General features: G+C 43.9%; 1 protein-coding gene across 4 annotated transcripts in view; it reads right to left on the reverse strand.

Moving 5' to 3' along the window:
* SPEN (spen family transcriptional repressor) overlaps window positions 1-15,463 on the reverse strand; it is a 66,350-nt gene that overhangs the window by 36,554 nt on the left and 14,333 nt on the right. For all 4 annotated transcript variants that reach the window (XM_084220370.1, XM_084220371.1, XM_084220369.1 and 1 more), the window contains exons 2-3: window positions 11,397-11,717; window positions 7,628-8,104 (exon numbers count right to left, since the gene is read on the reverse strand). In XM_084220370.1, the coding sequence (XP_084076496.1) occupies window positions 7,628-8,104; window positions 11,397-11,717 (798 nt within the window). The remainder of the gene's footprint in view (window positions 1-7,627; window positions 8,105-11,396; window positions 11,718-15,463) is intronic.

The following is a 15,463-nucleotide window of genomic DNA, read 5'->3' on the forward strand; positions in this document are numbered from 1 at the left end:
ATGAATGGCATTTTTTCAAGAAGCGTTCAATACAGCCTTCCTCTTCTGCTATTCATCCCTCCATGTGAATATTCATCAGAAATTATTAAACTGCCCTTTATTCCAAAGGTCTGTGCGACGGGGATGCTCTCCCCCAGCTCTGGTGCCTGTGTCTCCATCTGAGCTGTCTGACTCCACCACCGCTGCAGATAAGCACTTCCAGGCTACGATCCTCTAATCTATTTTAGCCATGATTCACATCCGAGCTGTGTGTCTCCCAAAGAAAGGCGAATCTGGACTGCTTGTGCAGAGGGAGGCAGCCACCACAGCCCACGGCACCACACGTTTCCCTGTTTTCCTTGGCTTTCTCGGGGCTGGTTTCCCCTTGCTCTCCCAGCGTGCAGCAGGAAGAGAACACATTTCTCTTCCTGCCTCCAGGATCCCTAAGACTAAGCCTGGCTTCTGAGCAGTAACACGGGCAGCTTCAACTTCCCTGACCTCAGCTAATTCTTTCCTTCCCTCAGCCTACTCAAGATGATTAAGCAAAATACTTGGAAGGAAATCAAAGCCTTAAAAATGCAATTAGAAGTGACCATTTTGTTAATACGCACACGCATAACCCCAAAGTCAAACCCAATCCAACAGCACCTGACCTTTGGGAAAACAGCAATTTTTAGCAGCTCCCATGGACTTAAGGAACAGCCCAAAGTCTCCCACAATGCTGGTGGGAGAAGTGCTGTCCACATAGCTCAGGTTTTTCCCACTATTCCTAAAAAAGGAGTTAAGAAGACATGAAATTGCGAATTCTCACACCAGACACTGGCTCCCACAGACCTACAGCTGTCCAGGAGTGACTTAAAAATATCATTTTTAACACACATCCTTCCACACACCCAGCTCTTTCTCCCCCAGCTGAGGAAAAGGCAAATTCACCCAAGGGTCTAGAATCAGCTGCCACAAATCCTCATACAGTCCAGCAAAGATTCTGACCTCATTGCAAGAAACCTTTAAAGCATTGAAATAATAATAATAATAATCTCTTTAACAACAATAAAGTCGTTTGAAATAATCAAAATAGTTATCATAGTAATAAAACAGAAATATTTTTCTAGGGTAATTTCCACTTCACCCATCCACAACATGATATATTTTTAAGACTCCTTTCCTGAAATTAATTCGAAATATTTTTTTTCCTCTGACTGTAAAGAATCAAATGCACTTTGAGAAAGCAGCAGTTGAGCTTCTGGGCCCTGACACAGAAACAAAGGCTGACAGCCCAGATTTAGATAAACACCTACTTCTGCACATTTAGGAAGAGGCTTAATTGCTTTGTCACTTAGAGCCAGCAATTACCAACTATTACTGGGAGTGCGCGGTGGTGGGGGGTATTAATTGCAGCCAAATGTCCACTCTTTTTGGGCAGCTCATGCCAAGAAAATTAAACACTAAATAAAAAAGAAATTAAAACCCCTCTTTGTTATAACGTTTTAAAGTATTTTATTGTCTATTTATAGGTAAGGGGGGGAGAGGTGGGGGTGGGTTCTCCCAGAGGGGCCAACAAAGATAGAATTTCTATTTAATTTTGAAATTATGTCAAATCACGGCAGAGGTGGTATTAGGATGTTGGGGTAGGCTCCAAAATTGCCCTTTTGGGGGGATTTTGGAGGCTGATTCCTCCAGCTAGGAAACCAGTGCTTAACTTCTAGAGCGAGCAGAGCATTTAAGGTTTAAAACAAATAAATAAACAACCTAAAATAGGCTGAGAGGGAAAGAGGGTGGTTCTCCCTCCTCAGCGCCGGCTCTGACACAGCCGCTGCTACTTCATTTCTCTGCGCTGTGTGAAGGGAAAACCTTCACGCAGGAGCGAGAGCTGCTCTAGTGCTAAGGTGGGGGAGGGATTCGATATATTTCTTTTAATTTAAAAGCCTTTTTTTTTTTGTGGCAATGGCGGTGTTTTTCCGCGGGGCTCGGGCGGCCCCGCCCCGGGGGCGGCGCAGCAGCCCCGGCCGGCTCCCGCCGGCTCAGACCGGTTCTCAGCGCAAACAACCGCCCCCCGCCCGCCGGGGCACCGCGGCGGCGAACCCCCGCTTCTCCTCCAGAAACACCCGCTTTCCCCCCACCAAACACCCGCTTCTCCCTCAGGAACACCCGCTTCTCCCTCAGGAACACCCGCTCTCCCTGCCCCCCCCGAAACAACTGGGTGAGGCGACTCCGCGGCCGCGCCGCCATTACAGCGGCGGGCGCGCTCCGCCGGCTGTGAGGCGAGAGAAAGCGGCGGGGTTTCGGAGCGAGATAAAAATCTTATTATGCAACGCACATTTTTAATAGATTATTGCCGAGTCCAGGGCTGAGGTAATGCGGGCTGTCAGCAGCTGGGGCGAGAGGCTGAGGGACAAGCGGGCTGCGGCCGCTCCCTGCCAAGGGCGCCGAGGCACCATTTCTTCACCATCCGTGAGGAGAACTTTGATATATCACGTTGTTTTTTTGTTTGTTTTTTTTTTCTTTCCCCAGAAGGATCTATTTATGTGATTACACATGCACAGGTACGTCTTTTTTGGCATATCTCGAGTATAAAGCTTTGCTTTCTGTATTATAATCTCTCCAAAGCCATCTGAAAACGTTCTGCCTCTGCTCAATCTCAAGAAACTCGATACAGTCCCAAGGGTAAAAAAAGCAACGTTTAAAGGAGGGTCTCGGTTATATTTAGCTGAGCAGCAGCACAGGCTGACACGAGCAGAAACGCAAGGAAGAACAAAGTGAAAACTCTCGACAGTTGTTAACAAAAACCTGCGAGTATCTGAGGTGGAATTTTTTTTCTAAATTTTCCTTTCCCTAATTCACATTTTGCCGCGCAGAGAGAACATTAAAGCAGCACACGGGTTTATGTGAACAAAAGGTAAGGATGAGGTGTTTCACCTGACTCTTGACAGGACTTACTGTTGCCTTTGTGTAATGGAAAAGGCCTCCTACTCTAAGAAATTATCTAATTTTCTTTTATAAATTTTAACCTAATTTTTTTCCCATACCAACAATGAGCCTGCTCAACCCTGTCGTTCTACCAGAAGAGATTAAAAAATTTCAGATCATCTCAACAGTACCAAATGTATGTGAAATTATTTAACCTCAACAAAAGCCATCTCACAGATGCTTCAATGAAGACTAAACAGCTACATTTAACCTCACTCGTCCTGATTTTTCATCTGTCCTCAACACAGGCATCTCCAAACCCACTAAAAATCCCAAATCTCAGCTAAATCAGTGATTCATCACTTCTGGCAGCAAACGACATGGGAAGGAGGAGATGAAGACAATGGTAGAGAAAGGTTTGCATTATGTAATGAAACTAAAACTCACTTTTTTCTACTTTCACTTCAGTTGTTGAAACAGGGTAGGAAAGTCCCTGACTAAATAAAATACACAGGAGGTTTCAGAGAGCCTGTTTTTCCCATGATTAAAATTCTCTTGGCAGTATTTTTCATCAGTTTATTTCAATATTAAGACACACACATATTCCATTCCAATGGTAATTCCTTGCTCCAGAAAGAATTTCATCACAGAGAAATCTAAAATTAAAACCAATCTCTAATTACCTTATGCCTTGCCCACTTGTCACGAGAACTTTAAATATACAACTATCAGAATTACAAAAAAAATTTCCCTTTTCAAATATCTGAAAGTGCAACTTCTTCCCGTTTCCTGATTTCAGGAACACTGGAGTAACTCACATAGATCTCAGTGAATATAAAACCAGTGTTGTATCTAAGCTGAAAATGCTCTTTTCATTTCCCAATATCTATTTCATATTACAAGCTATAGAGAAATAGTCATCTAAGTAATTTTTCATCGAACTCCAGCATCCTGGAGATGAGACAACCAAATAAACACTCTTAAAAATAAATTAAAGGTGACTACATTACACATTATAGGAAATTATTCATTTAACTGGTAAATCCCCCAGCATCCTCCACATCAGATAACTGAATAAACACTCTTAAAAAATAAATTAAAGGCCAAGGGAAACCTCAGGTCGCTTATCTACAGATGGAACACATGGGGTGTTCACACTTTCACAGCCTGAACATCACCTACAGGAAATCAAACACTTCTGCCTGGGTTTTTGTAAATGAATTCAAACTCCATCCCAACAAGGATTTTAGGAGCGAAACGCTCTGCTCTCAGCACTGGGTGGTTCAGCACACTGCTGCAGCAAAGCTTTAAGAATAATCACTAACACATGGAGCAGCAAGAGACGTGTCAGGCCATCTGACGTTACAAAACTGAATCAAAAAGCCCAGAAATTATTTTTAGTGCATTAGAGCACCTCAACAAGCAGCCTAGAAAAGAGCTTTTGCTACAAAAGAAAAAAACCTAAAAGCAGGGAGGATGTTTCCAGGAGGTTGGGCAGGGCACAAACAAAATCTTGTTTGCTTCCTGTGGGATCACCCAGCTTCCATCCAGAGCCAGCTTCTTCCATGACACAGTACAGAAAATATGTTTGCTAATGTATCATTTGTGGTGTGTGTCTGAATCACCAGAATGGAGACAATGAAGCTTCTGGTGGTGGCAAATTATCATTTTCAAGGGCTTTTTTATTCTTTCAAGGTGATAAAAAAATTCTACCAACCCTTTTCCACTATATAGGTGGGGAATGAGCAATCTTACACTAAGAAGACTTCAAAACACAAATTTCTCCTCAAATCCAAGCAGGAACCATCCACATCCACCAGCTTCCTCACTTCAGCGGGCAGCTTCTGAGAGGCCACAAAACACCCCAAATAAAGCCTGGCTTCAGAGAATACTGGTTATTTTTAATGTGTTCTTTCTGGTTTTAGTTTCTAAATTATTCCTTGCAGCACCATTACCTGCAAAGGCCTCCAAATAGCAATTTAAAGCAATGTTTAGTAATCCAACACAACAAACTCTGAAGCTTGACATGATAAAGGCTTTTTGGGGTTGTTTTTTAATTTTTAAGCAAGCAGTGTTTCTTCAGTATTGTCAAGGAAAATCAGCTCCATTTAATCAGCGTTATGTACTTCACACAATTCTTGAAAATGAGAAGCAAGCAAATCCAGACTTCTCCTTCACCACCTTTCTGCTTTTTCACAGCTCCTGAAGGACGTGCCCAGCACAAAGTTCCCAGCAGTGCTGAACACCCACCATGTGCCCCAAACACCCTCCAGGGCAGGGAACACAACTCTGCCAGCTGAGACCAACAGGACGAGACTTGAGTGACCAAATTCTTAAATTTCAGAAGAATGCAGTGTCATAAAGACCTTAATAATACCATGGCCCCTCAAAATTGGCCATTTCCACTTATAAAAAAGCCGTAAGAGAATCTCTGGCTTGCTGAAATCCTCGAGACCATGGAAACTGCAGCCAATAATTATTCTCCAGACAAAAGAAACTGGATATATCACACAGCAAGTGGGAGCCAGGGAACCAGGGAAAAGGGGGTGAGGCAGCTTTCGCTCACCAACAGTGTATGAGTTAATATTTACATGGCTACATTTCAACTGTGTTGAAAATTAAACACTTGTGCTTTGAAAGACTTCAAGGCCAGGTGGGGTTATGCTTCCCAAAGTAAAGAGAGGGTTAAATGTTTATTATTATCTGATTGCTATGAAACATGTAAAACTCTTTTCTGATCCTTCAAAATTAAATATACAATCCACCAGATTCTATTACTTGCTCGACTGAGTTTGATTTTATTGTATTAATAAGAAAAAAATGTTTTATTTCCTCCCAGAGTATCATCTATTTTTCCATTACTACAACTAGAAATTGCCAAGAAAATGAAATGCTCAAGCACAGCAGACGCTGCTTTTCTTCTCATTAAATCTTAAAACTTGGTTCCAGTGGGATCATATTTAGTCCTCTCAAATTCAGAACAGGATTTCATCCTGCCTCGACATCCCAACAATGACATTTTATAAATATTACGAGTTTCTTGGACGCCTTTCTCATTCCACAAGGAGCAGAGAAGCACAAGTAGAGATTTTTTCTTCTACCCCTTCTCAAGCTTTTTTTTTAAAACCTTAACTGTAACCAGTCCTCCATTCAATCCATTTTCTCTAAGATTTTTTTTGAGACCTCTGGAAGTCTCACAGATTTTTCTGAGCTGTAATAAGTGTGAAACATCTTTGACAAAGGATTGTCTTTATTCGAGCATTAAGCTCTCTTTGAGAGAGGTGTTGGAAATAAACAAGTGCTTAAAAGCAGCCTGAAATATGTCTTAAATCTTCACCTGCTCTCCAGCTGAGACAGGACCTGGATTTCTAAATCCAAGAGGAGAAAACAATAATTAAAAGAAGTAAATAAATCCTTGCATGATTCTTTAGACATGAGGGGGTGGGGCAATCAGAAGAGGAGACATTGATTTCCTCATCTTCTGTACACTCTCCGTGGGTGTCAGCCCATCTCACCCTTCCAAAAGGTTCAACATTCAAGGTAAGACTTTGTGAGAATAATCCCCTTGGCCAGAGAGTTCTGACAGTGGTAAAATTCCATTCACAGTGATAAACACAGACTCCTAGAACAGTTTGGAAGGGAACTTAAATTTAGTTCACCTAATTCCACACCCTGCCTTGGGCAGGGACACCTTCCACCATCCCAGGCTTCTCCAAGCCCCGAAGTTGAGCCTGGCCTTGGACACCTCCAGGGATCCAGGGGCAGCCACAGCTGCTCTGGGCATGCTGTGCCAGGGCCTGCCCACCCTCACAGGGAGGAATTCCTTCCCCATATCCCAGCTAACCCTGCCCTCTGGCAGTGGGAAGCCATTCCCCCTTGTTCTGTCACGCCAGGCGTTTGCAAAATCGAACACTCTACTGATACACTTATTTACTTAATGAATATTTTCAGTTTTAGAAAAGACCTGGTATGCAAAGGAAACACTGCCAATTCTGCAAACCCTCCTGAAGAGCAGAGCTCTTAGCCAAAGAGCATAAAATATTTATGGGTGCAACGATAGCTTTGTGGCTTCCACTCTTAGTGTGAATTCACTCTTAAAAGACCAAATATCAGAGCAGCACTTCAACATGAATTTTAAAATCATTGAAAGAAATCAGTGATTTTCTAACATCTTCTTTTCTCCCCCATAGGTATTTTGTAAAGCCATGCAAATACAGAGCTATTGCAGAACCAAGGAAACGCATCCCCAAGAATTGCAAACTTGGATTATTTTCTTTTAATTCTTCCAAGTCTACAAATTTTGCTGTGAGGCAGCACGGCGAGAAATGAGAAGGCGACAAATCAACCTTGTGAACGTCAGCAGTGTCAGTGAACAAGAAGAAACAGAACAATACCACTCATCATTTCCCAAAGTATGTTGAAGTGTGGTCTGTAAAATAGCTGACCTTAAAATTTGCTTTTTCTCTCACTGAAGCAAATAAAAGTGACCCCATTCTCCGGACACACAGGCAGCGAGGTGTTGTGCCTGTACATCCCTGCTCTGCCCAGCCACCATCTTACAGATGCTGCATGGATCCACCATGGAAAACAACAGCACCAGCATTCCCCTTGGAACCCTTGGTGCCAACTGAGCTTTTTGACATTTCACTTCTACCTCAGCGACCACAGCTTCGCCATGGAACAACTCCTCGGGCTCACACCGCAGGAAACAACCCACACAGCCCCCGGCACAGAGACCTACCTGTCGCTGCTGGTACTGCTGCTGCTGCTGAGGGAGTCGCTGCTGGAGGATCTGCTCCGGGAGCCGCTGCCGCTGGGGGAGCGGGCGGGCCGGGCGGCCTGGCTGGCCAGGCGCTGCGGGGACTGCGTCCTGGACTGCGACGAGTGCGGCGAGCGGCTCCGGCTGTGCTGGTAGTTCCGCTCCGGCCTTCTGCCTCGTACCTCCCGTGTAATGTCATCCCTGTAGATATCCCTGTGTACCACACTGGGCAATGTAAACTGCTCCCGGGCCCTAGGTTCGTATCGGGGGTCGTGAGCGTCAAAGCGGTTTGGGCTTCGGCTCCGAGAAGTGTAATAGAGCCCGTGTTGTAAGGTCCGCTCCCGAGGGTCTCTATAGTAATCCTGATCGTAATGTCTCGTCCGATCAAATCCGCCCGTCCCCCGCTCATGGTGTCCATAGGCACTATGTTCATAAGCACGCTCCCTGTTATCTGAAGCCCTGCATTTGGGAAGGGGGAAAAATATCACATCAGAACGGGGCAGGCACAACCCAAAGCAAATCATGCAAACATTCATGGCAGCACTCGACTTATTGTTGCGACTGCTTCTGCACTAACCAGCAATAACCTATCAAGCAAACAATGACAAACTTCAAAACATTTTACTTGACTCCCAAGTTATATTTGTATACAATCAAGCTGAGCAATCATTTTGGTTTAATCACAATATGGGGCTTTCATGACCAGCAACTTGCCTGCACAAGAAAAAAAAATTCTGCTTTCCCATGCAGAATCCTCATTTCAATTGTTCTTTTTCTTTTAAATTCTTTAAACAAGAAAAACTTCATGGTTGTGGACATCATCATTAACTTCTTCTTTTTCTCTCCATTTTTGCTTAAGAGCTTCAAAAAAATTTTTTTTCAAAATTTGGTAATTGCTGGAGCTCTTGTAATTATCCTTCTGCAAAAATGGCATCACAAATTGGGCTGTAGCCATGAAAGCCTCCATGCAAAGCATGACCCAAAGGTAAAAAGCTGCTTTCAAAAGGGGTGGCATAACCCATAGAGACTTCCCAGAAAATTAGGGGCTTTCTTGTTGCTGCTCTAAAATATTTTACCCTCTTAGAGGGAATTTTTGCTTTGACCAGATTGCTACAATCATTCATTGTAAAAGTTATAGATGCTAAAGAAACATCTCCATTACTAATGCTGGAACTGCAAGGATGCAGGTCCCCAGAACATACTAAGACCCTACACATGGACTGAGAATCCAGTTTTTAGGCAGTGTTTTTGTCTGGACTGCGCAATCACAGAATTTCTGTCTGCACAAGCTGCTGCTTTCCAGCAGCTACAGTCCAGTTCACTTCAGTGTTTTGAACATTTTAAATTGAGAAAGGCTCGCTGGTGTTCTGAGTTAGTGTGATCTCTCAAATAAAGAGACTGACAGATAAACAACACTACAAATAGTTGAATATTCCAATTTAGACAAGTACCAGGATGATACATCTTAGTTACATCTACAAAATGGAAGATCCAGAATGGTTACTTTGAACATTTAAAAAATACTTCTAAAATTCTAAATATCTTATATGTTAGGGTAGCCAAAATTAATTTAAAAATTAATTATCCATCTTACAAAGGACATTTAAACCTTTTTTTTCAGCCTTCTCTCTCAGATTCTGCCTTTAGAATGTGCTATGAGTCACTTCAGTCTCCTGAATCCTGATAACCCAATTCTGCCTTGTGCCTCCTCCTCCTCTCCTGCATCACAGCTCTAGTTCGAATGGCATAAATATTTCAGGGATCTTTTATAAACTGAAAATGGGATTTGAATCTTTTTTTGATTAGCATCTCAGGAAGTTCCTTCCATTCCTTCTCCAATGAATCACTAGATCCTTAATCCCCTCAATATATTCACTCTCTGTTGTTAAATTGTAACTCATATCAAGCTTTCTATAGGGCTCCCTCACATCTTGCCTGCATTTTTTTCTCTGAAATGATATAAAAAACTATTTAACCAGTGCAAGAGAATGTCATTATCTTCTACATCTGCTTGAAATTCATTGTTGCGTTTCTATTTCCATTACCTCTTGCTCGCAACAATGGAATTTTGAAAGCTATTTCAGAATCTGGCACAGAAATGTGTCTCTGTTTTGGTTCTTTTTTCCCCCTTTTGAAGGACCAAGATCAACAATTTTACAAACGATTGCATTTAGCATCCTACAAGGTGTTAATCAGTGAGAGCTGATTTAATGAGGTCAGAGAAAAAGCAGTATCTTCTAGCAGGTTACTGCTACAGAGCTGACAGAAAGAACAAATCCTTATCCATGAGAAGGACACAGAAGACAGACAGAGGAAGCAGAGCTGAACAGCTACTGGCTACAGAGCTTTCTTCATTTATCTATTAGTACTAAGTGCTACTGGAGTTAGTGGAAAGAGAGGGTTTGACTTGGGTTAGGAGAGGGGCTAATATACACAGGGCAGGACATACCAACCTTTTCCAAGTGTGGAAACACGACCTATATTCCCAATTAAATCTAGGGAGAGAATTGTGAACATAACTTCCCCAATTTTGGCCCCTCTTACAGGGGTAATCCACCTTCTTAATGGGCAAGGGTGTCAAATGATATTTTAGATGAACCAACAAGAAAAAAAAAAATCTTAGTGACAAGACACAAAAAAAAAATTCCACTGGACGGAAGTAGTCCCAGACTGAAACTGTAACTCTCAAACCCCCAGACTTCTTTCTTGAGACAGAAGGCACTTAAATAGATCCATAATTTTAATTTCCAGCCCTAAGTCTGAATCAAGCAGCTGGTAGAAGATCCCCCGAGGCCCGAGGGCCCTCACGCTGCTGCCAGCAGACATCCTCTGGCCGCCTTGGTAACCATCCAGCCCAGTCACTTCTCACTGGTGTATCCACAAACGGGTATTAGCACCACGTCCTTAAAGCTAAAGTATGTTTAATGTGGAGCAGCAGAGCTTTTTAAGAGAATAGATAGTAATCCACTCCCCATGGCTACTGGCGTCTTGACTGTATACCATCCAATAAATTCAAGGCAGTAGTTCTTATCCCAGCTTTAAAAAAAAAAACTATAATTTCCAAAATTTAGTAATGTCCGCCATCTCTTTTTGCCAATACCATCAGAAAGAATAATCCCAATAACTTGGAAATGATGTAGATCCAAAATGGAACCATCACAAGCTGCCTTCGGTCTTCTCCATCCAAGCGTTATTTCCATGGCTAACAGTTGTCGGTAGAATCCAAGGGGCCGCATCATTAAAGTCTACTCTGAATTTTGTGGTGACAATCCAATTAACATACCCGCTGCGAATAGTGAGAACTGAGAGCTAGGCATCAAGCTTTCACCGAATTCTAGGTTCTAGTATTCCGAAGATACTCCACAGAGAACTTCACCACATGTTGTAGAGTAAGAGATAGCTCCATCTGGCAGCAGGGATACATCCAGCAAGGCCTTAATATTATCCAAGAAATGGGATCGCTACTTCTAGAAAAGAGTAACTCCAACATCGATGCTGGCCAAAGGAAATCTTCCATCTTAAAACCACCTTATTTCAAGTGTAGGTAGATATCCAACCAGCTGCAGGACACATCCTCTATGGATCCACAAGGTACCAGCCACTGGGATAGAAATCACTTCCGTTTCCAACCCAAAATAGGAAACATAGATAATTCCCAAAATTTTAAATCCATCTGGGGGCCCTAGATACGAGTTTGTGTTTCTCACCATATCAAATACAAATACCTGCCTAGAGAAACCTTGGAACTTACCCATCAAGTCTCCGCTCATAACGTCCTTCCCGTGCATGAAGTGATGGTGGGGGGCCATAAGTGGGCCCCCCACCACCTCCTCTGAACCCAGAAACCTCTCTACTACGAGATGCTATGGAAACTGTATCATCCAATCCCCGCGCAGCACTGGGAATGGTTCCTGGCTCATTATAATCCGTCCGTAGGTCTCTATCTCCCATTTTGTTGACAGAGTTGTGTGCCTTCTGGGCACTTTTGATGTCCACAAAATCCACAAACGCTGCCACTCCGCCTTCCGACCCCCTCTTAGGGAGGATTTTGACACTTTCGACACGTCCATATCTGGAAGAGAAGCAAAGCAGAGCACACACATTAGTGCTGGTGGGAAGAGACCACGTTTAATAACATTGCCTCCTGCAAAATCAACACCCAACCCTTCACCCTTCCCCTGTGCCAGGAAAATCAATCATTGGGAGACACCAGGAGGGGAAAAGCCATTTGGAAAGAGAAAAAAGCCATTTAAACTTTCCATGGTTACATTTAAACTCTTTTCTGGAAGTGTGGGGAGCCTACCATGGGACCACCCTTTTAATAGCAACAGAGCAGCAGCTGAAGAAATTGAAAGGTGTTCACAACCAGAGCACCCTGCACATCGTTAGTCTGACACAATTAAAGAGGCACAATTAAAACAAAACTGTGTCACGAGGAAAAATACAGACAGCCAACATTTTTCTTAGGAGACAAACGACCTTGACACAGCAATTCCACTACTTCGATCTGTATTTAATCCGGAGTCTTCACTGTGATCCTCACTCCTGATCCCAAACCCGTTTCCTTCCACACCTGGCAGGACACACGGACCCCCAGACCCAGGTGCTGCTGGGGTTCAGCCTCCCAGCCCCACTGCAGACCCAGCTGCCCAACAGGAGCTGAGAAATGCTGGAGGGAATGTGACACCACCCTACGTAATGTATGTTAAGTAACTGCAACACTGGCACTTATGGATGAGTAAATGTCTATGCAAAATAAAAATAAACCCAAACATGTTTGTGTACACAAGGAAACAAGATGTAAAAACATATTTAAATAACTTGCATCCACTCACAGTAGAAAGGACAAGCTGGGCGGGATGAGCACAGTGACATTTTAACAGCCAGCAACTGCAGGGTTTGGGTGCTCAGTTCTCTCTGCCAAAAGATTCTGAGCAAACCAGGGAAAAGCTTTGAACTGCAGCTGGTAATCCAGGACAAGAAAAGGCAGAAAGTGTATTTCTGAATGTGCCGACAGAGAGGAAAGGGACGCACAAATAAAAAACCTAATCAGGAAGTATTTGTAAACTCCATGAAGAATTATTGCGAAAAAATTTCTATGCACAAAGGCAGCACAAAGCCGGGCAGATGTAAACAGACCTTAAACAGGCAAAACTGTTCTCAGCCACACACACAAGGAGAAGGGAATACAACCACCAGGCTGAGGAACACACGCTGTCAGATCCCCGAGCTGCCTTGGTTTCATGCCTGGCTTTTCCTACACCTTACAATTTCATCATTGTTGTTGGATGACTAATCCTTAAATACGATCTGAAAACCTGCCTCACTGACTGGTGCCTTCTCATTCCAGCCTGACCTACTACACATATATAACCTGGTTTGGATTTAGAGCCCTTTCTTCCCTGGTTTATATTCCACTGAACACGGCTGTACGCACAAACAAGGACATCTTCCAAGAAAAAAATAAACGCCTTGTTGGGCATAAAGAGACACAGTCACACGCAAGACACGTTCCTGCCTCTCAGCTGTCCAGGGCTGAGCTTGTCACCTTTGTGCCCTGTGTTAATTCTTGGGAGTTTCCTAATCTGTAATGCTCTGGTTATTTTTTTATTGTTTCTTTGTATTTTATTTAATTAAAAGCTTCAAATAATGGCAAATGGAACTGCAGGAAAGCTGCTTCTCAAAGTATGCTCTCTTTGGAAGCTGGATTTGGTTATCTTGCCACGCAAGTAAGATTTAGAAAGCCCAGAAGAGTAGAGGAGATGGTTAATAAAATCTGTGTGAGAAAAAAAATGTCCTAATTGGATGTGGCAGATGTAGAGAGAGCAGGAGAAGAAACAGGAAAGGAAGAAGAGGGAAGGAAAACAGGAAAAAGCCTATTTGAGAAAATGTTTGAGAAATGTGCCATGAGAAATGTGCCATATTTGAGATATGTGCCATGAATGAATGTGACAAAAAATGTGGATAGTAATTAGGAATCCTAGTTAGGATCACCCTTTAACAGGTTTCAGTGTCAGTCCTCTGCAAACAAAGATGGACTCCAATCCTCCTACCTAAACCATGTACCTCCCAAACTGACTGGTTAGAACACACGCTTTCCTTTTGCTCACTGTGTTTACATATTCAGTTTCTGGCAACATGAGCCTGTATTTGCCTTCAATCTTCAGGGGGGAACAGGATTAAGATACTGTTGATAATGGTATCAATATCCCTAAAATCCTAGCTGTCCTTTGACTGCAGCCACCACGGCCCACCTCACATGAAGCACTGCCTGCCAGTGACATCAGAGCTGGGCTCTGAACAACTGCCTGCTCCCCACCTTGACAATTACTGCCTAATTCTGAAATCCTAACACGTACAGATTATTATACATACACAGTCAGAACTGTCATTCTTTTGCTGTAGAAGATGCAGAATGTATTTAAAATGTTCAAATATCTGAGCTCACGCTGCCCAGAAAGCAGACAGGATACGAAACACCGGTGTAATAAGGTCCCCATCTACCACAAAGCCCGCCTAGCAAAGGTGTGACTCCTCCCAATATGAATTTTTATATTGGAAGAAGTGTACTTCAGCTATTAATTTTTTTTTCCTAAATAAGAAATGTATGGGGGAGGCTACTACTGTATTGCACTGCAGCCATGATGGTAAATCACTCCACTCCGAGACGGCGCCTGTTAATCCCCCGTTATCCAGATACATAAATATACGCTGTGCTTCGGTGTCCTGCCCCGTACCCTTGACAGGCCCTGAGGATAATCTGTGGCAATCGCCTTTGCTGAAAGCGAGGGAGGCAGGCAGGAGGAGGAGAAAGGGAGCAGAAGCGGGGGATGAAAGAAAACTGAGGAGGAGAGAGCCCTGAGTATTGCAGGGGAGCTGCTGGAAGAGGAAGGTTTGCCTCAGTCCTGTGACTGCAGACATCCTTCGGTCCCCACCACCAGGATCAATGTGCCGAGTGATCCGGCCCGGCCGCACCCATTGGCGCCTCTCCGAGCTGCTCCTGTCTTGGCAGATGCTGCCGGGAGGAGACCGGGGGAGAGGAGGGAGATCTGCAGTGCTGCATCACCACACGGCTTCACTGCAGCACAGAAACGCTACAAGGAAAAAACCACGACACTTTCTGAAGGGCCGGGGGAGGAGAGACGGCGAGAGCACTGCGCTTCCTTACACCGAAGCTAGGCAAGATGGAGGTGAACATGCTCCGAGGAGTAACCTTTGTCCAGGCAGAGGGCTGGGAAGAGGGGACAAAAGGCCAGGGGAGGCATGGCCACGACCTTTGGTAGCGCTGGCAGAACAGCTCCTCTCAACCTTCATCTCATATCGCTACACCTGTGCGTCAGCCCTTCCCAAGGCTGCGTTTTGCAATCGCTGCCAGTCCAACAGAAACAAAGAGGTGCCTTCGCTCGGCTCCCACTCTGCAGACTGGAATGAAAACAAGGCCTTTTAGTGCCTCTTCCCGTCCACAACGCCTGCAGATTAATCATTAGCTCCACATCGTAAAGAAGGCGGCCGAGGCCGTGTTTTCGGCGGGGTTTACAGTTCAACCTGAAGCGGAGACAAGGACGTGGGGAGCTGTTATGTCACCAAGCCCCTCCACCAGCACAGCAGGACCAAAGCACCCGGCTGTAAACACACACCAAGCAGCCCTTGCAGAAAAAAAGTTGCCCAATAATCACTGCTCGAACAAAGCCACACTAATCCAGCTTTTCAGACAAAGAAAAGGAATTCATAATTTAAGCATTATCGGTTTATTCACTGTAGATCAAAGCACCTCTATATTCAAGCAGCTGAAATGTCTCTGGGCTCTTGGCACAGCTG

Source organism: Fringilla coelebs (genome assembly GCF_963513975.1).
Source record: "Fringilla coelebs genome assembly, chromosome: 22".
In the NCBI taxonomy this organism is placed as follows: Eukaryota; Metazoa; Chordata; class Aves; order Passeriformes; family Fringillidae; genus Fringilla; species Fringilla coelebs.